The sequence below is a fragment of the Octopus sinensis genome, linkage group LG1 (assembly GCF_006345805.1).
Source record: "Octopus sinensis linkage group LG1, ASM634580v1, whole genome shotgun sequence".
Lineage (NCBI taxonomy): Eukaryota > Metazoa > Mollusca > Cephalopoda > Octopoda > Octopodidae > Octopus > Octopus sinensis.
Window position 1 is genome coordinate 155010180 of NC_042997.1, and position 22953 is coordinate 155033132.

General features: G+C 37.0%; 1 protein-coding gene across 3 annotated transcripts in view; it reads right to left on the reverse strand.

Moving 5' to 3' along the window:
* LOC115232685 (GATOR complex protein Iml1) overlaps positions 1–22953 on the reverse strand; it is a 120937-nt gene that overhangs the window by 12293 nt on the left and 85691 nt on the right. For all 3 annotated transcript variants that reach the window (XM_029777084.2, XM_029777077.2, XM_029802710.2), the window contains 11 exons: positions 22129–22236; positions 18779–18864; positions 18212–18386; positions 16765–16838; positions 13739–13868; positions 12349–12560; positions 8659–8733; positions 7737–7869; positions 4875–4971; positions 3670–3852; positions 1674–1840 (listed from right to left, as the gene is read on the reverse strand). In XM_029777084.2, coding sequence (XP_029632944.1) covers positions 1674–1840; positions 3670–3852; positions 4875–4971; positions 7737–7869; positions 8659–8733; positions 12349–12560; positions 13739–13868; positions 16765–16838; positions 18212–18386; positions 18779–18864; positions 22129–22236 — 1440 coding nt within the window. The remainder of the gene's footprint in view (positions 1–1673; positions 1841–3669; positions 3853–4874; positions 4972–7736; positions 7870–8658; positions 8734–12348; positions 12561–13738; positions 13869–16764; positions 16839–18211; positions 18387–18778; positions 18865–22128; positions 22237–22953) is intronic.

Consider the following 22953-nt stretch of genomic DNA (forward strand, 5'->3'; position numbering starts at 1 on the left):
GTATGTAACAGATGAATGTCAAACTATACGAGGGGCGTTCAATAAGTAATGCCCCTGACCCACTTCCCATAGCAGTAGAGCAACGAAATTTGGCACAGTTATTAGTCTTTTTCTACATAAAAACCACCCAGAGTTACGCATTTCTCCCATCGTTTGATGCAGCTCTGGAGACCGTTTTTGTAGAAGACCCCAGCTTGGTCCTCCAACCACGACGTGACTTCAGAAATCAAGGCTGCATCATCTGGGAAACGCTTTCCTTTCAAAAACAACTTCATGGCTGGGAAGAGGTGAAAATCAGAGGGTGCAAGGTCAGGAGAGTAGGGGGATGGGAGAGGAGTTCATAGCCGCATACCTGTGCTCCTGATCTGGTGACACGCGAGTTGTGGACCGGAGCGTTGTCCTGCAGCAGGAGGATGCCTTTGTTGATCTTGCCCCGCCTCTTGATTTTGATAGCTTCTCTTAATTTCCTCAAAAGTGAAGTATAATAGGCTCCTGTAACTGTGGTACCCTTTGCCAGGAAATCTGTCATCACTACTCCGTCCTGGTCCCAGAAGACTGTGAGCATGACCTTACCAGCGGAGGGCTGCACCCTTGCCTTCTTTGGAGGAGGTGAGTCACGGTGCTTCCACTGCATTGACTGGGCTTTGGTCTCTGGATCATAGTGATGGATCCAGGTTTCATCCTGTGTAATCAGACTTTTGAAAAATTTTGACTCATCTTCTTGGCACATCTCCAAATTCACCCTCGAGCACTCGACGCGTTCTTGCTTCTGGAAAGGCATGAGCAACCTGGGAATCCATATGGCAGACACCTTTTGCATATGCAAATGGTCATGAATGATAGTTTCCACAGACCCGGTACTAATCTTGACCTCATGGGCTATTTGGCGAATAATTATGCGTCGATCTTCCAAAATGGCAGCCTCAACTTGACGGACAGATGCCTCATCAATGGCAGAAGGGGGTGACCAGATCTGGGAGCTGTTTCCACAGAGTTCCGACCATGTTTGAATTCACGATGCCAGCGTTTTACAAGGTCATATGATAGGGCATCATCACCATAAGTTACTTTCATTTTATCAAAAGTCTTCCGTGGTGTGCGTCCTTTCAAATACAAAAACCGGATCACTGCTCGACACTCAACAGGCTCCATTTCACACTTGACTCAGTTCAAACACGTGTAAATCAGAAACCACAATTATTTCAGAGCTGTAATTTGCCACTTAATCTATAGAGATATAAATAATTACACATGCAAAATTTCAGCTAGATCAAACAACTGCAAGTAGGTCAGAGGCATTACTTATTGAACGTCCCTCGTAGAACAGTGTTTCTCAACCATTTTTTACTTAAAGACCCCTCAGATTCCTATTTTACTCAAATGGACCCACCTAGCCATTTGATGCTTAACAAATCATATTACATTTTTATAATTAAATATCGAGAGGAAATGTATAACAGAAATTGTTAAAATATTTTGTGCATTGTAGAAGCATAACCAATGTATTGCAGATAAATTTTAACAACAAAATCTTAAATGGACCTCCAAGGGTCACATGGACCCCAATTGAAAACCACTAATCTAGAGTCACTCAGTTGTAATGATATGCTATGTAATACTTTGACATTATATAAGGGTCAATACCAAGATGAAAGATAAATATGTCTACTTACAAGTTCACCAAAGACAGGTCCCGATGCCACCATCCATTGGACTTCTAACTCAAAAGCACATTTGGAATGGAAACCCGAACTATATTTTGCTCTTGCCCATTCTACACGGTCACTCTTTTTGCCAGGATCAACATCCACATTACAAAATTTATAGATTTCATTTTTAACTGAAATGAATTGAGAAAGACAAAAATAAAGAAACAAAAACAAAAAGAAACAACTTATAAGTAACATTTTAAAAATATGATAGAGTTCTTTCTAATTTTGGCACAAGACCAGCAATTTTGAGACATAGAGAAAGTCAATTACATCAACTCCTATACACAACTGATACTTTATTTTATCAATCCCAAAAGGATGAAATGCAAAGTTGACCTCAGTAGGATTTGAAATCAGAACAAAAAGAGCCAGAGTCTAAGCATTTTGTCTGAGGTGCTAATGATTCTGCCAGCTCACCTGTATTAATAATACAGGTGAAAAAAAAGCTGGAATAAGTTGAAGTTGAAGTGAAGCGATAGTCAAAAATATTTCAACTATGATCATCCTAACTTGGTGTGTTTGAGTGTTTAAATATGTTAGAGTATGATTTGAGGGAGATTTGGTTGTTGTTTCAAGCATGTCAAATGACCACTTAGAGGTGCTGATGGTGATGCAGTTTATCTTCAAGTCAGCAATGTTCAGGTAGACAGACTAAATCCACTGCCTGGTTTTAAACTCTAACATCTGGCCATACAAGTGTCTTTAGCTTTGCTAACTCAATAACAAGTATTCAGGCTAAAATGCAATCTGGGATAACTTACTCTCTTCCTTTTATCAGTTTCAAAGGTGTTAGAAAAGGTCACAAACACTGACCTTCCTCCTCTAACTCATCACCATCATCATTATTATTAACTATTAATCAAAAAGTCCACCTTTAATATGAGGAAATTCATTATTAAAATGAGATAGAATGTATATACCTACAAGATCAGTAACTTCAGCAGAATCAGCTGATCCCATCGTAATGTCAAAAGAATTATTAGTATTTTTCTTGGTCCAGTACTCAGTGACCATTGTAATTGCTTTGATTTTATCTATTTGAATTTTGGTTTTATTTTTTTTTATATTATCATATAAATTATTAATGCTTACACTTGTAAGTAGGTATATTTTAATTAGTCTATTTTATGATTTAGCAGTCCTTGCATGAAATTTTTTTTCTATTTTTTAGACAAATATTACCCTGACAAGACTCATTTGCCTAAATGTGAATTTTTATAAATTCACTAGTGGATATGAATCGAAACAAATTGTAGGATATATATTTGTTTTGATTATCTGTTATATTATATTATATTATGTTATATTATATTTTTTTATAGTATAATTATATTATATTATAATCATCATTGTCATCATCGTTATTTAATCTTCGCTTTCCATGTTGACATGGGTTAGTAAATTTTTAATATGTCAATTGTATTTCTCTATTTCCTTTAATATTTAGATATTGAAATTATACCATTTTAAGCTCCAATTTTTTCTCTACTATATTGTAGTATTTAACTGAAGAACCAGTGAAAATTGGATGTTTTCCATCCCTTTGAAGGAAATTGCTTTTTCTTTGGATTGATTATAAATACATATATATACATATTCTTTTATTCTATTACTTGTTTCAGTCATTTGACTGCAGCCATGCTGGAGCACCACCATAAAGGGGTTTTAGTCAAACAAACTGACTCAAGGATGTATTCTTTGTAAGACGAGTACTTGTTCTGTTGGCCTCACCAAGCAATGGTGTGGGGGAGAAACACAGGCACACACACATAGATATATACATACATACATATATATATATATGATGGGCTTCTTTCAGTTTCCATTTACCAAATCCACTTACAAGGCTTTGGTCGGCCCAAGGCTATAGTAAAAGACACTTGTCCAATGACTAACTCATAAAATTTTGTTGTTCTTTTTTTTTACAATATTACAAATAAAAACAAATCATATTTACTTTTCTTATTAGATGCTTTGTTATTGCTCCCATCCTCCTTTGGATCCGTATTTCTGGCAGCCATCGTATAAGCTGGGTAACTAGGGGCTTCTAACTGGTCATTAGCAATGGACACTTCAAGCCATTCGTTTTGAAACAAAGGGTTATAAGAAATGTTGTTACCTGATGTACCACCCTCACCACCTGTAAGAAAAAGAAGAAGAAAAAGAAGAGGGTGATAAATTATAAACTATAAACATCAACAAACTATAGATGCAATACAGACTTGTCATTTTCTTCAATAATAAACCTGTTCCCCTTCATACTATCATAAAGCCACCTTCTGCTCTCTCTCTCTCTCTCTCTCTCTCTCTCTCTCTCTCTCTCTCTCTCTCTCTCTCTCTCTCTCTTTCTCTCTCTTTCTCTCTTGCAGTCAAAGAAGCTCTTCAGATTTGCAAGTTACAAAGCAACCTCACTAGCTTAGTGTCACAAAAAAAAAAGCACCCAATACCCACTTACTTAAATTCTTCCCATTATACATTAGTCTGGACTGAACAATAGATATAACTTCCTTCCAGTCACATCATCCCGAAAATGGCCATGCACTTGATTGAAGGGGTAGGGAAAGGGTAACATTAAGTTCTCATTTACAATGTAAATCCCTACATTATTAGACTTAACCCTTTGCCTGTCTTATGCATCACATGTATTACGTAGGACATATTTCCCTGGTGTCCATGCATCATACATGATGCACATTTCCAGTTTTCTGAACCACTGAGTGACTTGGGACTTATGAAAGGAAAACTAAATTACTCAGAATGTATGAGAAGACCCGGCAAGCCAAATGAGAACATTACCTCGTGGCCTATGCCAGGGGCTTAACCAGCCCACTTATGTGTACCTTTTCCTTCTTTGGACACTAAACTCTGCTTGTGAAGACCTGTTGAGACAAGTGAAATCAAAATCAAATTCGATGACTGGCATCCGTGCTAGTGGGGTGCAAAGAGCACCATATGAGTGTGATCGTTGACAGAGCGGCTAACCGGCTTCCGTGCCAGTGGCACATAAAAGGCACCTTTCGAGTGTGATCATTACCAGCATCGCCTTACTGGCACTTATGCCCATGCTAGTAGGGTGCTAAGAGCTAAAACCTAGAAGGAAAATTGAATATTACAATAAAATAAATATGATAAATAAGAGTAAAACTTCTGTAACTTAAGTACCTTCTTTGTTGACTATAAAGTAGAAAAGGAATCCAAAGACAAAATTGTGATGAATATTTCCAGATGAATGACATATGAGTTGTTTCTCAACAAAAGACTGAAAATAAACAAAAAACAAATTGGTAAATATTTCACATATGTCCAAGAACATAATAGCAAATCAATTTTTTTCAGATAACACACAGACACACACACACACACACACAAATGTGATTATTACATGTCTCTATCAACAATAGATCAACACTATTTTATCTTGCATAAACCTCTAATATATTAAATATAAAATCAACATCGAAATAAATTTCAATGACATAACAAAAAACACTAATAATAAACAAACATAAAACATTGTTCTTCTGTAATATGTCATATATACTTTATACTTTATGACATGGGGCTAAACACAGAGGAGACAAACAAGGACAGACAAAGGAAGTAAGTCGATTACATTGATCCCAGTGTGAAACTGGTACTTTATTTATCGACCCCGAAAGGATGAGAGGCAAAGTCGACCTTGGCGGAATTTGAACTCAGAACGTAACGACAGACGAAATACCACTAAGCATTTCGCCCGGCGTGCTAACGTTTCTGCCAGCTTGCCGCCTTTATGACATGTCATATATACACAATCATACATTCTGTAGTTTGCTCAGTGTATCTAAGTAGTATATTCTTCTACTTCCTTCTCTCTCTCTCAGTAACAGCATCCCTCTCTTTCTTTCTACTTCTTTTTCTCTCTCTGTTGGTTGTGGCATTTCTCTCTTTAGCTACATTTTTCATTGCCACTCTTTCAACCACCCTGCACTTTCTTCTTTCTCTTTACACTCACTGTTCTGCTTTTTTCCAGTCACCAACACACACACACACACACATAAAAGAATTTATATGATTCTTAAATATAGCATCTTTGAGTACATAGTAAATCCCATGGTATTCCAAGCTAACTTAAGTGATATATATATATAATGAAACAAGCAAATATGAGACAAAGAGATCGTATGTTAGGTAACCAAATATAGTGTACTGAACAATTCCACAACCAGATATTCTTTACAATACTCATATTTAACAATCAAACAATCTTCAGCTTATCTCAAGAGACACAAATGCATATATGAATGTGTGTGTGTGTGTGTGTGTGTGTGTGTGTGTGTCTGTGTGTGTGTGTGTGTGTGTGTCTGTGTGTGTGTGTGTGTGTGTGTGTGTGTGTGTGTGGAGGCACCTGGCTTAGTGGTTAGGGTGTCAGCATCATGATCGTAAGATTGTGGTTTCAATTCCTGGACTGGGTGACGCATTGTGTTCTTGAGCAAAACACTTCATTTCACATTGCTCCAGTCCACTCAGCTGGCAAAAATGAGTAACGCTCCGATGGACTGGCGTCCCATCCAGCAGGGGGAACACTTACACCATTGAAACCAGGAAACCAGGCCCATGAGCCTGGCTAGGCTTTAAAAGGGTGCATTTATATTTTATATATATATACAGGGTAGACTAAAAGTAGGTTTACAATTATCACATAGGCACTTTAAATTTATTTTTAAACATTTTATTACATTTAAATTTCTATTTTAAAATCATATTGTTTATGCACATCTTAAACAGGCAATGTTTAATCTCTCAGATGCTCAAAATGTCCTCCTCTAACATTGCAACATTCTTCAAACCTCTGACACACAGTGCAGTACAAATTCCAATCACCATCAATTTCAATGAATGCGTCAGAAATGTAATCTTGTAATTCATTTAATGTTTTGGGATTCTACTCATAAATCTTGTTCTATACAAAACCCCCAAAAAAGAAATCCATTGGTGTCAGATCAGGTGAATGTGATTGTTTTTCGATGCTGCCCTGTCTTCCAAACCAACGCTGTGGAAAGACTTGTTTAAGGTAGTCTCTTACTGTCAACACTGTCAACACTGGCGCCATGGTGCAATGGTTGAAAACAACTGGTCTAGTAGATGTAATGAATGTAGAATAGATAAATTTTTAGTCAAGTATAAAAGTGTTGTGTGTTGAGAAACAAGGTATCTGTGATACTTGTACATAAAAAAATAAAACTGTATTCTATCTATCTATTTTAACTATACTTCACACAAGCCAATGAACAATTGTTGTCGTCAACATCATTGCCATCACTGCCGTCATTGCTATCGTCATCACCACCACCACCACCAACACCACTACCACTATTTAACATCTGTGTTCCATGCTGGAATGGTTTAGATGTTTCAACAGGACCTGATTAGCCTGAGGGCTGTGTTGGTCTCCATTGTCTGTTTTGACAAGATTTCTATGGCTGAATGCCTTTCCTAATTTCAACTGCTTCACAGAGTGTACTGAGTGCTTTTTTCATGGCACCAGTACTAGTGGGATTACCAAGTAACATGCAAGGCAAGACTCCTTCACAAAGTGGGAGTGCAATATTTAGTGGGGTAGCATTACACCAGATGTAGAAAGGTTGAAGTAGAAAAGAGGGACAGGAGGAGGTGTCTTGCTGTAGAGGAAATACATGGGCACCCCAGCAGGAATGGGATAAAGGATGGTGGCAAAGTAAGGACCTGGAGAAAATACCATCTCAAAAAAAAAAAAACCAGGGTAATAATGGTTGGATCACATTCAATCATAGGTGAGCTGGATCAGAGCTAATAGGGTTAAAAAACAACAACTATTATCTCTATAGTTTTGCAATATTTTCTTCAATGTAATCATTCATTTGGTTTATGATTTCATCACCAGTAAATCTGTTACACCAGTTGCAAATAGTATGAACACACTAACCGAATGGTACAAAAGCTGGAAAACAAAAGTAAAGGAATAAAAATGAAATAAAAAGAATATGAAGAAAAATAAGACAATACCTGAAGTAGGGCAATAGCCTGTTCTAAAGTTTCTATATTAGGCAACCAATGTAAGCACCAAGTGACAGCTTCTGCTGATATAAAGCAGTTCATTTGTAAACCCTCGTGTTTCGTTAAGAAAGGAATCCCAGTTCTGAAACAAATGAAGATATAAAATATTATCAAGAGAAACAAACAGTAGAGCTTTAAAAAAGATAGATACAAGTATGGCTGTATGGTAAGAAGTTTGCTTCCCAACCACATGGTTCTGGGTTCAGTCCCACTGAGTGGCACCATGGGCAAGTGTCTTCTACTTTAGATTCATGCTGACCAAAACTGTGCAAGTAGATTTGATAGATGGAAACTTAAAGAAGCCCATCATATATATATATATATATATATATATATATTATATATATATATATACATATAGGTGTGTGTGTTTGTATGCCACCATTCCTTTACGACCAGTATTGGAGTATTTAATAATAAATAAATGCGCCCTTTTAAAGCCTAGCCAGACTCAATACCAGAAAAATGATAGGTTTGTTATAGATGCTTTTGTTCATAGATCTGTTCAAGACTGGCTAACTTCGGTGTGGGTGTTAGAAAACAACAATGATGACCACTAACCAGGAGGCATGCTATGTCTTATGTCTTCAACTGCTAACATAACAACTTGGTCTTCTTTGAGTTAACAAGCAATGAGTAGCCTTCTCCAAAAATTATAGAACTCCCTCACCTCACCTCTATTATATAACATCCCACTACATCTTACACACAGCACATCATCCCATCTTTGCTCCCCAGAACCATCCACTTTTTACTTAGAGAAATTCGAGTTAAGAATCAATTGCAACAATCTCACCAGTTTGAGAAGGCAGGCATAGATTATGGCCACTGCTTTTCTATATAATGAAAATATATGAAAACATAATCTTACTTGGGATCTAACATGGCTTGGAGGATCTTTGTTGGACTAGAGTCTGCAGAAACTCTCTCTTGGTTAGTCAGGCAACTGCATAAGAATAATAATGAGAAGCATAAAAATACAGAATTAAATATTTCATTTGTATATGACATATAGTAAACATTAACATAATAAGATGCAGTGAAACATTAACATAATGAGATGCAGTGAAACTATGTAGATAGCCAGGTTGTAGAAGTGCAAAGAAATTTTTGATGTTTCATAGTAGATAATACAATTGAAAAATAAACAATATTGGAGGTGGCAGGCTTTCTATATTTTTACACGGTCAACATGCCACTTCCACAAAACTAGTGTTCCAGTTTTAAAAGGTGTTCTCAGATTAAATCCCTTTGTACAGCTCCAAAATATCAAATATTCTTTTAAACAATTTTGGCAGGATGATTATTTAAATGACAATTATGATAATTTTCCTTGTGTTGCTATTGGCAATTTTTGTAGAAAACCTAAAATAGAATGGTTGCATACAGAAAACATACTTTTGAATCAGTGCCTTATGCATTTTAACAATTCTTGCATTTTCACATAAAACTTGCAATAAATTTTAATTCAAAATGTTAAATTAAAAAGTCGTTTGTGTTTAGCTAAGTCGTCTGTCTCTCAATTAACATGTAATTTATATCATATTTGATACAATATGCAATGAAAAAAATCACAAGCCACAATATTTTATCTAAGAAGATGCCTACATCATGCATCTTTTGAGTAGCAAGACTTAAAATCTCATAAATTAACCCTGACAATATTAGACTGATGGATATAGTAGATCAGTCATTTAACCCTTTTAATCTGTCATGTGTATCAAATGAGATATATAAGGCATATTCCCCCAGCATTCATGCATCATATATGATAAACATTCCCAATTTTTTTTTCAAGTATCAGAGTAACTTGGGACTTATGAGAGGAAAATTTTGTCATCTTCAGAAAATATGAAACAAGGGCTAACTTAAAAGTCTGAAAACAAGCATGGACATCAAAGTCGAATTCATGAAAATAATTTGGACAGGCAATGGGTTAAAAAAATTGTGCTTAAAGTACTTTGTATTTATAAGCTTCTAAAAATTCAATATCACTGTTTTGCAATGTTAGTTCTACAATATAAACTCTTTTAGTGTGTTATCATTAAAAGTAAAAAGAGAACACATAGTTGCTACATAGCCTCAGATCTGACCTAATTAAGCAGACCTAGCAACAAAAATGCTCCAAATAGCAGTGTATGTAGGAGCACATTATCTAATGTACCCTTCTGTTTTTAAATCAATAGGGTGTGATGAAAGGAAAATCTGAATGCTATTAGTAGTAAGCTACAGCTCCTTAGGTTGATGCTAAGTTTAAGATGGAAAAAAGAGAGGGTATGACATTTTGAGCATGACTTTTCTTCAGAAAGAGGAAAGGTCCGAGAGAAGAAACAGAATAGTCTGGGAAAATCATGTATGTGGTTACGTGGTTGTGTGTGTGTGAGAGAGTATATATATATATGCATGTGTGTCATAGTTTAGTTGAATATAAAAACTTAGCTTAGACCAGGAAGTTAGAAAGTGGAAGGCACAGACCTTGCCAGGGATCAACAGAAAGGTCTGCTGTACAGAAGCAACAGAAAGTTACTAGGAGTTGATGGAGAGCGGGGAAGAGTCAAAAAGAATTTAGGGTTTAACAATGTTCAATAATTTGAGTTTCAATGATGCAGGAAAGCTGGTGAAGCCAAAGCAGTTTTCCCATGTCCCAAAGGTATAACTTAGCACTTTTCCCAAGTCATGAATATATGAACATTGTGGAGAAAATACTTTTTATTTCCTCCACTAATTTCTGACAATCATATTTTACAGAGAGCATGATTGGATGGGTGGGTAATAATAATAATAATAATAATAATTGTGTACAGTGCTCAGGTGCACTACAACTCATCTAAAGTGTATATATAATCAGGTGTAGTTTCGGCGGATTTCGGAAAGCATGAGGGCCTTAAAGGATGCAGTGTCATGGCAGTCAACAACTGACGCAGACAGTTTATTCCATGCTTCAGCAACTCTGAGCGTGAAAAAATGTTTCCGAAAGTCATGGGAGCTGTGTTGTTTTCTGACTTTGTAGGCATGTCCACGTGTGTTAGACACATGGAGATCAAAAAGGTGTTCAGTGTTGTTGTTGGTGAGGTGGTTGATAACCTTGTGGGTGTTTACCAAGTCCGTCGCCAGACGCCGGAGCTTCAGTGAATCCATGCCCAGGGAAACAAGGCGCTCAGAATATGATAGGTGTCTGATGGAGGGTATGCGTTTGGTTGCACGTCTCTGGACAGATTCCAGGAGGTCAATGTTCTGAGCAAGATAGGGATTCCAAACTGATGATGCGAATTCCAAGTGTGGTCGTACCATAGCTGTATACAGTTTTAAATAGATGGCTGGAGAGCGGCTAACAAAAGTCCTGCTGAGTGATGCCAAGACACCCTCGGCCTTCTTGACAATTTTAGAGATATGCTTTGTCCAACACAAATCACTGCTGACAGTGATGCCTAGGTCACGCTCGCAAGAGGATTTCTTGATATCAGTGTTGTGGAGGGAGTATGTGGACGCAGGGTTTTTTCTCCCAAAATGCATGGTGGTACACTTGTCCACAGCCAGTTTCAGTTGCCAGTCTGTGATCCATTGCTGCATTGTGTCTAGGTCTGATTGCAGGAAAGAGTTGTAGACATCAGGATCAGTCCTCTTGATTTCAAGGTACAGCTTGATGTCGTCTGCATATTTCAATACTGTGGCATTCTTTAAATTGGCATCTATGTCATTAATGTATGCCACAAACAGGAGGGGACCAAGGACAGATCCCTGTGGTACACCCGATGACATCTCATATGGTGTAGAGTGCTGTCCTAGAACTGTGACTACCTCCTTTCGGCTGAGGATGAAGGATTTCAACCAGTTAAAAAGGTCATCCCCCACACCCATTGCAGAGAGTTTCACCATAAGCCTTTTGTGTGGCACAGAGTTGAAAGCCTTAGCAAAGTCAAGGTAGACAACATCCACCCATGAGCCACTGTCAGTGATCTGAGTAATGTCCTCAAGGAACTCGACAAGCTGGTCACTGCAGCTGGAGTTAGGGACAAATCCATATTGTGAGGGTCGGATGAGACTGTGAGAGCTCCAGAAGTTCCAGAGTGTTTCTCTGACACACGATTCCATCAGTTTTGCAATACAGCTAGTGAGACTGACTGGGCGATAGTTGACAGGTGATGTGCGGTCACCCTTTTTGAACGTTGATGAAGACTCTGTAAGCCTGCAATGGGCTGGAGAGATTCAAAAGTTTGGGAAACACTGACCACGAGCTATTACTGCAAACAATATTAAACATATATGTCAAAACACAATATACAAAGACGTGCTGAAAAGCTACTGGCTTGGTAAAAGAAAATACAGGAGGATCTGTTAATTATGATTTTATTCAACATATTCCTTTTTCAGATTCACATACTTATTATAGTGGTCCTTTAGTTTTTATAAGCCCTGTAAAAGAACTCGGAAGGTGGGCCACCAGCCAGGACTTTCGTGATACCCTTAAAGCCAGGAACTTTTTGGCACCTCCTCATACAACTTAACATATCAAATATCTATATATAAATATACTCAATTGAACAGTTTCAAAAATACTAACCTATCAATGGCTGGGTTTGACCCAGCTGTAACTGGTGCGGAGCTTTCTCCAGTTGAAGTTGACGTTATCACAGACGATGAGGCTCCTCCTGCACCTGAAGCTGATGCTGAAGCTGCCGCTGCAGCAGCGGCAGCACTCTGAGCAGCTGCATTCTGAGCAGCAGCATTGGTTGCTGCTGTTATCGATGCACTTTGCACAAGTGGATTAGATGCCTGCAAGAAATATGTAGACAGTATTAAAACTATGCTAAATAAAATTATACTAAACAGTCACACATTAACACTATTTGTCCTTTTCAAATTTTGGCACAAGGCCAGCAATTTTGGGGAAGGGGAATAATCAATTACATCAACAATCAATAATCAATAATCAATTACATCATGATGATGATGATGATCAACCCCAGTGCTCAACCGGTACTTATTTTATCAATCCCAAAAGGAAGAAAGGCAAAGTCAACCTTGGTGGAATTTGAACTCAGAATATAAAGTCAGACAAAATGCTATTATCATTTTACTCAGTATGCTAACAACTCTGCCAGCTTACTACCTTATATGCCCTGTGATATTGCCATGTACCAATACTACTATAACAATATCCCATGATACTGTCATGTATCAAGACTGTTATGATAATCTTCCTGATATCAATACATCATCATCATCATCGTTTAATGTCCGCTTTCCATGCTAGCATGGGTTGGACAATTTGACTGAGGTCTGGCAAACCAGATGGCTGCACCAGACTCTAATCTGATCTGGCAGAGTTTCTACAGCTGGATGCCCTTCCTAACACCAACCACTCCAAGAGTGTAGTGGGTGCTTTTACGTGCCACCGGCATAAAGGCCAGCCAGGCAGTACTGGCAACGGCCACACTCAAATGGTGCTTTTTATGTGCCACCTGTATAGGAGATGATAATATCTTGTGATATTATTACATGTCAACACTACCATGATAGTGTCTTCCGATATTATCACATATTAATACTGTTATTACAGAAGCACTATTAATATCAAAAGGCAATCTTGATATCCAACTTAATGTAGATATAAAGGTTACTTTTTAGCATTAATACTGCTTTTGCCATTAATAATTATTTCTTGATAAACCTGCTGGCTAGAGGACTATCAAGCTCCAATGTCTTCTTGGGCATGGTGTCCAAGGCTAGATCCCTTGGGAGCTTTTTTTTTTTTTTTCATGGAATTGGCACTAATAAGGTTGTGAAGTAACTCACGAAACTAAATAAAAAGATCCCACAATTAACTAGCGGTGTAGTAGAGAATTGTAAATTTGGAACGAGAATAATACTTTTTATTTCCTACTTGTAGGCAGCATACCACTGAAGCTTCAAAGTTTCATTAATTAAGAAAAGTGATGTAAGGAACAAACCTTAGTATTTCTCCGATTATGCTGAGTTCGTTTGATTTTATTCAGAGATTCAGCAAAGCGAATAAATCCGTTAATATATATCAGGAAATTAATTGGGACATCTTCATATATGTCACATTTGGGTTCAGAACTACAATAAAAAAGATGGAAGAAAAGGTAAAAATTCAAGAAACAGAGTTGATCAGAAAAAAAAGGGAAAAAAATAATTTTGCAATTTGAACTGAATAAGAAAATCACATATTATTAAAAAAAAATTTAATTACCATAAAGTGACTGTTTTAGCTATTTTTCTCATAAATTTCTACAAAAAGTAACAAATTTGAAGTATGTTTCTTTTCACCACCACAAACTTTATTTCTCTCACTCTCTCTCTTTCTTTCTGCCCCTCTTTCGCTCTCACTTTCTGTCCCTCTCTCTCCCTCTCTAACATTTTTCTTTACTCTCTATCTCTTTATATGGGTCATTGTTGTTTAGCTTTCAATCATGATTCAATTAACTTACAGATGACCAAAGACATTTAGACATTGTATTTCTAGGACAACATTGCCCAATAGGTCTTCATTTTTTTAAGGTGATTTGATGGAGATTTGGTTGCTATTTTTAGCTAGTAGAGTGGCTACATTGAGGTTCCCTTGCTCACTTCTTCAACTCAAGTATTTTTAATAATAGAAGTGTTAAAGTCAAGGTTGGTACTGTTCAGATATCAATTTGTTTTCTACCATATACATATGATCATTTTTGACATTACTTCTCATCAATAAATCTTTGTAGAGTTTAAATTTTAGATTTAAATATAAACCATTAAGGATACACGTCTTATTCTCAACGACATAATGAGACAATAGGTTTGGTTCATTGGAGTGGGCAAAGAAGAAACCTTGAGTGACAACTGGGAAACTGAAAGAAGCCAAGGAGGACAAAGAGAGAAGATACTCAATAACTTTACCAGCTGATTTCAGAAATATCAGCCCAATATGGTGCTAAATCAAAGTGAGACAGGAAGGTTAGGAGATCCAAGATCTGTGATGCCTGTAGGCCAGTGCTCTGCAACCAGTATTCTGTGGAACACTGGTGTGCCATGAGACGATGTTAGGTGTGTAACAGTGTAACCTTAGATGTCTTGCAAACAACTTGCACATGCAAGTGCTACCAGTCAAAAGCTCCGTATACCAGAAGCCAGCAAGTGTATGGGGTCATCAGGAGAGAATGCGCGCCGTTTCGGGGCCTACCTCTCGACGGCATCAATGCACACCGGGCCCCTCACTGATATGAGGCCCCGCTTGCTAGATCAGCTGGTTATGAAGTTAAACTCAATATCCTTCTAGCCATTGCTCATCGTCTCTTTTTAACCAAATCCAGTGGCTAGCCTTCTCCACTGTAGATTGGATATCAGTCATGGTGGTATTGACTTTATGATGAGTTAGGCCTAGCGATAACAATAGTCGTCTCACACTGTGTCCAACAAACCCTCTACATTTGACTTTGATTGGAAAATGTTCCGCTTTCCAGCCTGCGTCTTTACATTCCTCGAGGAGGTTTACATAACGGTTCGATTTTCGAATATAATTTTTTCCTTACTATAATTTTAGTTCAGGTGTGCTGCTGGATTTTGAAAAAAAATATAACTCTCTTTACTCTTTTACTTGTTTCAGTCATTTGACTGCGGCCATGCTGGAGCACTGCTTTTAGTCGAGCAAATCGACCCCAGGACTTATTCTTTGTAAGCCTAGTACTTATTCTATCAGACTCTTTTGCCGAACCTCTAAGCTATGGGGACATGAACACACCAGCATCGGTTGTCAAGCGATGTTAGGAGGACAAACACAGACCACAAACACACATATCTATATATACATATACATGACAGGCTTCTTTCAGTTTCCGTCTACCAAATCCACTCAAAAGGCTTTGGTCGGCCCGAGGCTATAGTAGAAAACACTTGCCCAAAGTGCCACGCAGTAGGACTGAACCCGGAACCATGCGGTTGGCAAGCAAGCTACTTACCACACAGCCACTCCTGCGCCTATATGTACTGCAAGTTTAAAAAAACGGTAGTAAAGCACTGCTGTAAGCACAGCATATAAAGGGAGAGCTATACAAGTCAGTGAAATACTCAACCACTTGTATACTCATCCTATGAACAGGTAAAGCAGTTCATTGAACAACACAGCAAGTCCATAAGAGATGTTCTCTCAGGACAAATACAGCAATGAATAACTTAACCAAGTGTGCATACATTTAGTATGATGAATAGATGGCTATTTAACCCTTTAACATTCAGATTATTCTGTTAAATGTAATGCTTATTTATTCGCATTGTTCTGAACTGATCAAGCACTAGCTCATAGCTTTGAGATTTCAATGTGATTGTTTATTCCTAAAATGATATTGTAGGGTAGATGAGAAAGGTCAAATCTGGCCAGTTAGATGATAAAACAGGCAGAACATTTTGGCCGGATATGTCCAGTTTAAATGTTAAAGGGTAAAATACCCATAGTCAAACATGTTTTTCATGGAAGACTGGAAATGAACAACATTGCTTGTATAGTAGTGATCCTTGTTTATAACCATCACATGATGCCAAGGCAAGAGAACACAGAAACACACACACACAATGGGCTTCTTTCAGTTTCCATCTACCAAATCCACTCATAAGACTGGCCAACCCATGACTATAGCAGAAGACATTTGCCCAAGGTGCTGACCACATAGCTGACAACATGCGAGACCACATAGTTGGAAAGCAAGTTTATTAACCAAACAGCCATGCATGTACCTACAAATGGCTTTAAAAAAATTAGAAATTTCTAATATAAAATATGTTATATAACAGAAATAATTCCTTATCTATTCCAAATATACACAATTTTCCACAGATAAGATTATTGCATTTTTGACTCAGAATTCTAGCTTATGAAAAGGAATTTTAAAAAACTAGACTAAAAAACTATTTTACACCTTGAAAAAAGCAATTTAACATGCAAATTCGCATTTTTGATTTGAAAGAATATTCCAGGAATACATACCCAGCTTCAGATAATTTTTTGGTGATATTACTGTATGGCAAGAGGAAAAACCGGCTGCGCCAGTATTTTAAAATCTGAAAGTAAACAAGATGAACATTGGATATGTAATAAATTCATTTTATTTTGTTGTCACAAGAATTATTTATGTGTATCATCATCATCATCATCATCATTATTTAATGTCCACTTTCTATGCTGACATGGGTTAGAGGTTTGACTGGAACTGCAAGAATTCTTCACAGGCTTCTTGAAGCATGACCAGTAAACAAGTACCACCTTAGTCTGCTGGCTGTGGACAGCTGACACTTCCATCATGCCAGCAAAATAAGCTGTGAGTTTTCATATAATAATAATGTCAACATTATTATAATCTTTTAATGCCTATCTTCTATGCTGGCCTAGGTTGGACAACTTGGCAGGATCCAATGGATCTGAGAACTGCATCATACTCCAATATCTGCTTTGGACATGGTTTCTTACAGCTGGATGTCCTTCCTTAATGCCACTCACTTGGCAGCAGCACTAGTGATCTATGTAACTCACAAAACTAAGATTCCCTTCAACCGAGTGAGGTTACAGTAGAAATGTCCAAATAAAAATATGGGTAAAATAACTGAATATCTAGATTATAGTACAACTTCAATAATTGATATTACAAGAGAAAAAGGAATTTAGAAACTGAATTGTATACTTTAAAATTTCCAAAATTTATTTCTAAGTTTAGATAACCAACTATGTAAAATATACATCTAATAATTGCTTAGTAAGAACTGAATTTTTCCACAAGCTAAGCAACTGAACTGCTATTGTTGTTGTTTAGCCATCTCCAAGTCAACACTGACCAAATGTAACATCATACTCAACCTTCCATTTTTTTTCACAACAGCAAGCTATGATACAAGGCAAATTTGTCTACTATTTCTATCAATCCATTTAACTATGTAGAGACTCCCTCACTTGATCAGGTCAATAGTAGCATTAAAAGTTTATGAAGTGTGTAAGAATTACAGATGTAGAATTCCTACTTGGCCTCAGATATGAGGGTTAAATGAAATTGATACAGTGAGTTACTTTTTAAGAAGTTACAATTCACTGAGGGTGCCAGAAATATGTCCCAATTGGCCTCCCATACTTACTGGCTTTTCTTTTTTTTTTTTTTTGTCATCACAAATGTATTTCCAGTTTAGATATTTAACACTCCATGCATCACATATGTAAATACCCACTGACCCATGATACAATCAATATTGTTAATAAAGGAGTATATAAAGTCAGCCTGACTTTAAAAAAAAGACAACCTACATCAAATTTAATAGAGGGGAAACTGTACTGATACTCATGTGTGCTTGTGTGTGTCTGTGTGTTTGCATTTGTTGTGTGTGTGCATGTGCATGTGTGTGTACATATAAATATGTCATACAATTACAAAAGGCTGTGTAAACCGTACCTTGGTTAGTGGGTAATCTCCCTCCCCCTGAGTACAAATAAAGTGATCTAAATAATTCCAGTTATAGTTTTCCAGCTTTTCATTGGTAAATTCAGTCTCAGACAGACTGTAATGGTCGGAATCAGGAGCTTGAAATCTATATCGGTATTTGTAGTGCATCAGACGATATGGATGCCTGCCAAAAAGAAATTTTAAATGAAATAATTATTCAATTACCATTCAAAAAATCAAACTATAGATTTTTTTTCTTTTATTAATCAGTTATTATTTTCTAATAATGTATCAATAAAGTTTAACTATTTCACACAATGGTTATAGTTAAGAATATGGTTAGTCCACATTACTCCATAGGAAAGTGGAAGTTCTAATATCTGTTTTAGTTTGGTTTCTACAGTTAAATGCCCATCCTAATGCCAAACTCTTTATAGTGTACTGGGTGCATTTTTTGTGGCACCAGCACTGGTGAGGTCACCAAGTACTCACAAGACAGGACAAGACTCAACTGAGTGGAGCATAGATAGAATTGAGGGATGTGAGAGTATGATAGAAATAACAAAATAAAATTACCGTGGCATGTATCTAGTGACTATAACAGTTTTATCCACGCGAGTCATCTTATGATAAACTCGGCCAATACTTAAATAACAGATTTCCTGCAAAAAACAAAACGAAAAAAATTTTAAATTTAAAGAATCAGTTTAACAGACAACTATTTCCAACTAGGTTTCATAGTTTTAGCATTTAAACTGGCCATATCTGGCCCTAATATTCTACCTGTTTTACACTCAAATCAGCCAGATCCCATCTCTCACACCTACCCTACTAAGGCACTCTAAAAATATACGATCATATCATCAAAATCTTAAAGCTATGAGATAATACATCATCATCATCGTTTAACGTCCGTTTTCCATGCTAGCATGGGTTGGACGATTTGACTGGGGTCTGGGAAGCCAGGAGGCTGCACCAGGCTCCAGTCTGATCTGGCAGTGTTTCTACAGCTGGATGCCCTTCCTAACGCCAACCACTCCATGAGGGTAGTGGGTGCTTTTTACGTGCCACCGGCACAGCGTGCCAATGAGTACAAAGCATTACAGTTGATAGAATAATGTGAATGCTGAAAGGTTAAAAGTGAAAAGTCTGCAATGAGAATATTTCAAAAGACAGGTAACGCTTAACTCTTTAGCATTCAGATTTTTCTGTCAAATGTATTCTTTATTTATTCACATTGTTTCGAATTAATCATGCATTATTCTCATAGCTTTGAGATTTTGATGATGTGATTGTATATTTTTAGAATGACATTTTAGGGTTGGTGTGAGAGTCTTGATCTGGCCAGTTTGAACATAAAATAGGTAGAATATGTTGGCTTGATATGGCTGGTTTAAATACTAAAGGGTGAAAAGAATAAAATCAAAGTCAAAACCACTGAGAAAAGTCAGTTTTAAGATTTGTGAAACACTCACTGAGCTATTAACATCACAGCATCCATAGTACAAACTTCAGAAAGCTATAATCATTTTTTCTTTTTTTATATTCAGTCATTAACAAATAGCAGGCTTTATGAAAGAAATTATGACTACACATATAGATATCACGTCATTAAGAATGAAATTACCAATTTTGAACTGAAAATTTATGTTACTTTATGTTAACAAAAAGCAATGCAGTTAATCAAAGTATGCACCTAAATTATCAACACAATTTTGCCATTTTATCGTTAGCTTATTTGTGGGTAGCAAAGAATTCTGGAGAGCAAGATGTGATGAAATCACGAAAGGCTATTTTTGCTTCTTCAGATTTGAAGTTTTTTTCCTTACAAAAAGTTGTCTAATGCCTGGAAAACATGATAGCCAGTTAGTGCAAGGTCTGGTGAATATGGTGGATGACAGTTCAGTTGGTGTAACTAGAGTAGCGTTCTTTGTGCAACATGTGGTCGAGCATTGTCGTGTTAGAATATTGTCCTGTCTCTGTTGACCAAGCTCGGTTGCTTAATTGCAAGTTCACTCATCATTTCATCCAGTTGGTTGATGGATACACATGCTGTAATCTCATGAAGCTGTAGTGGATGAAACCAGTGCAGGACCATTAGCGTTTTTTTGGTGAATATTCATATTTGGATTGTGTTTTGGAACTTCGTCTCCATCCAACCACCATACAGAATGCTTGCTATTGTTGAAAAGAATTTTTCATCACGCATAACAATACAATGCGAAAATGGTTTGCTTTTATGCTGTGACAGCAAACAACAGCAAGTTTCAAGACGATGTGTCAATTGATGCTCATGTGGTACCCACTCGTCCAGATTTGTTTCAGATGGTCCAATACATTTGGAATCAAAACATCAAACCTTGCTGCTAACTCACACATAGTCTGAGATGTATCTGCTTCCACTACAGTTTCCATCTCCTCATTACCCACCGTGGTTTCAGGTCTACCACGGGGCTGATTTTCAAGAGTAAAGTTACCAGACTAGAATTACTCAAACCATCAATGTACAGTGTGCTCATTCGCCACATCTTCACCAAATACCTTATTGTTGTTTCAAGATGACTGGGATGCATTGGTTCCACAGCAGAACTCACATTCATAAACAACTTGAATTTTTGATCACTCCACGGATTCACAAAAATCAATTTACAAGAGAAAACTCACAATATAACTTGACACAACAAACTGCATTTCAAAAAGTGATGATGTAACTCTTCAATGTTGTAAAACAATGAATTGTCAGGATAAAACATTAGAGTTAACGACTGTCAAACTTGGTGCATAAGAAAATCAGACATTTCATTCTTAATGACCTGATATTTTGTTAATGATTTTTGCTGTACAGCCACATGGTTCTGAGTTTGATATCATCATGTGGTACCTCGGGCAAGTATTTTCTTCAATACTTTTGCACCAACTAAAGCATTGCAATTATAATTTGGTTGACAGAAACTTTGCAAAAGTCCACCAGATTCATACATATAGATAGGAGGAGGAGGAGACCCCTTCAGTCATGAATGACCATGGGATTGCACCTAGAAAGTTACCCTCCAAGGCACAAGTCTGGGCAGGGTTGTTTGTGGAAGACCAGCAGTCGCCCATGCATACCGGTCTCCCCTCCCCACGCCACCAATGTTATCCAAGGGAAAGGCAAAGGATGATACAGCTTGGCACCAGTGATGTCACAACTCATTTTTACAGCTGAGTGAATTGGAGCAACGTGAAATAAAGTGTCTTGCTCAAGAACACAACACGCAGCCAAGTTCGGGAATCGAACTCACAACCTCACGATCGTAAGCTCGATGCTCTAACCACTGAGCCCTGCACCTTCACATGTATAGATACAGATATAGATATATAATATAAATATTTGCAAAAGCTTTTTGAGCAATGCAGGTGAAGAATTAAACAAAATATGTAAGGTAAATCCAAAGAATGAAAACAAAGAGAAAAGATATTGTATTACCTTACATAGGTTGTTTGATGATTTTATAATATTTGGGTACAGGGAGGTGGGGGGATTCTTCTTTTCAAATAGAAGAAATTTTAAAAATCAGAGTTCTGAGAATTGTGTGGTTAATGGCAGGGCATTTTAATGTGTTGTCAAAAAAAGCATTACCTGAATTAGTTCGTGCAGTAACAATTACAAGAATAATTAAACAACCTGTGTAAGATCATACAATATCTTCTTTGTTTTCATTCACTGACATCACCTTACATATTTCACTTACTTCCTCACCTGTATTGCTGAAAGAATTTTTCCAAACAATAGTTCCAAAAGCCATCAAATTCAAATCTTATCACATGAGAATCACAAGAAGTATTGTGTTCAAGAAACAAAAAAGTAGTTACTACATACAGCTACATTATTTTGTTAAGAAAAAAAAGCAATTGATAATAATTTTAGTTATTCTTAAATAACTTACAGAATCTTCATTTTTATTATGAAGTGATTTATAAAATCCAGCTCCTCGATGTCTGGTGATGGATAAAGAATCAGATAGGTTCTTTGGCAAAACAATCAGTTGGAAACCCTAAATGTGATTATGAAAAGAATATACATCACATTAATAACTTCATAGTCACACATATCATACAATCAGAATAATAAATGCATAAATATTATGTATTTAGCAGATCTAGCTGGATCCTACCAAGATTACAAAGTAAATATGTTAGTAGTAGTGGTGGTGGTGGTGGTGATTTAAACAGCTTGTCTTAAAATCACATGGCTCTGGGTCCAATTTCATAGTGTAGAACTTTGGGCAAATGTCTTTTAACATAACTTCGGGTCTATCAAAGTCTTGTGAGAGAAATGTGGTAGAATGGAAACTATATAGAAGTCAGTCAGATGGAATGTACATGTATTTGAATGGGGGACTCAATCCATCACCAAATTTACCTCCACCACTTGACCCTGGAGTGCCTTTAATGAGTTCACTCAGTTGCAATCATTATGATCAATGACAATAGTGGACATGATGCTGGTGGTGGTGGTGGTGTGGTGGTGGTGGTGTGATGATGATGATACTGAAACCCAAATCCTTGAGAGCATGGATTAGCTGGTTCTATAACAAATGGTATGAATTTGTAATAAATAATTTAAATGTCGGTGCCCCAGCATGGCCATAGCTCATGAGCTGAAAACGGTTCAATTCAATTCAACCTCATTTGAGAAAGAACTGTACCAAACTGATGTAATCAGAAACATGTGTCTTGGTGAGGTTTGAACTTACAACTATTCACTTAGT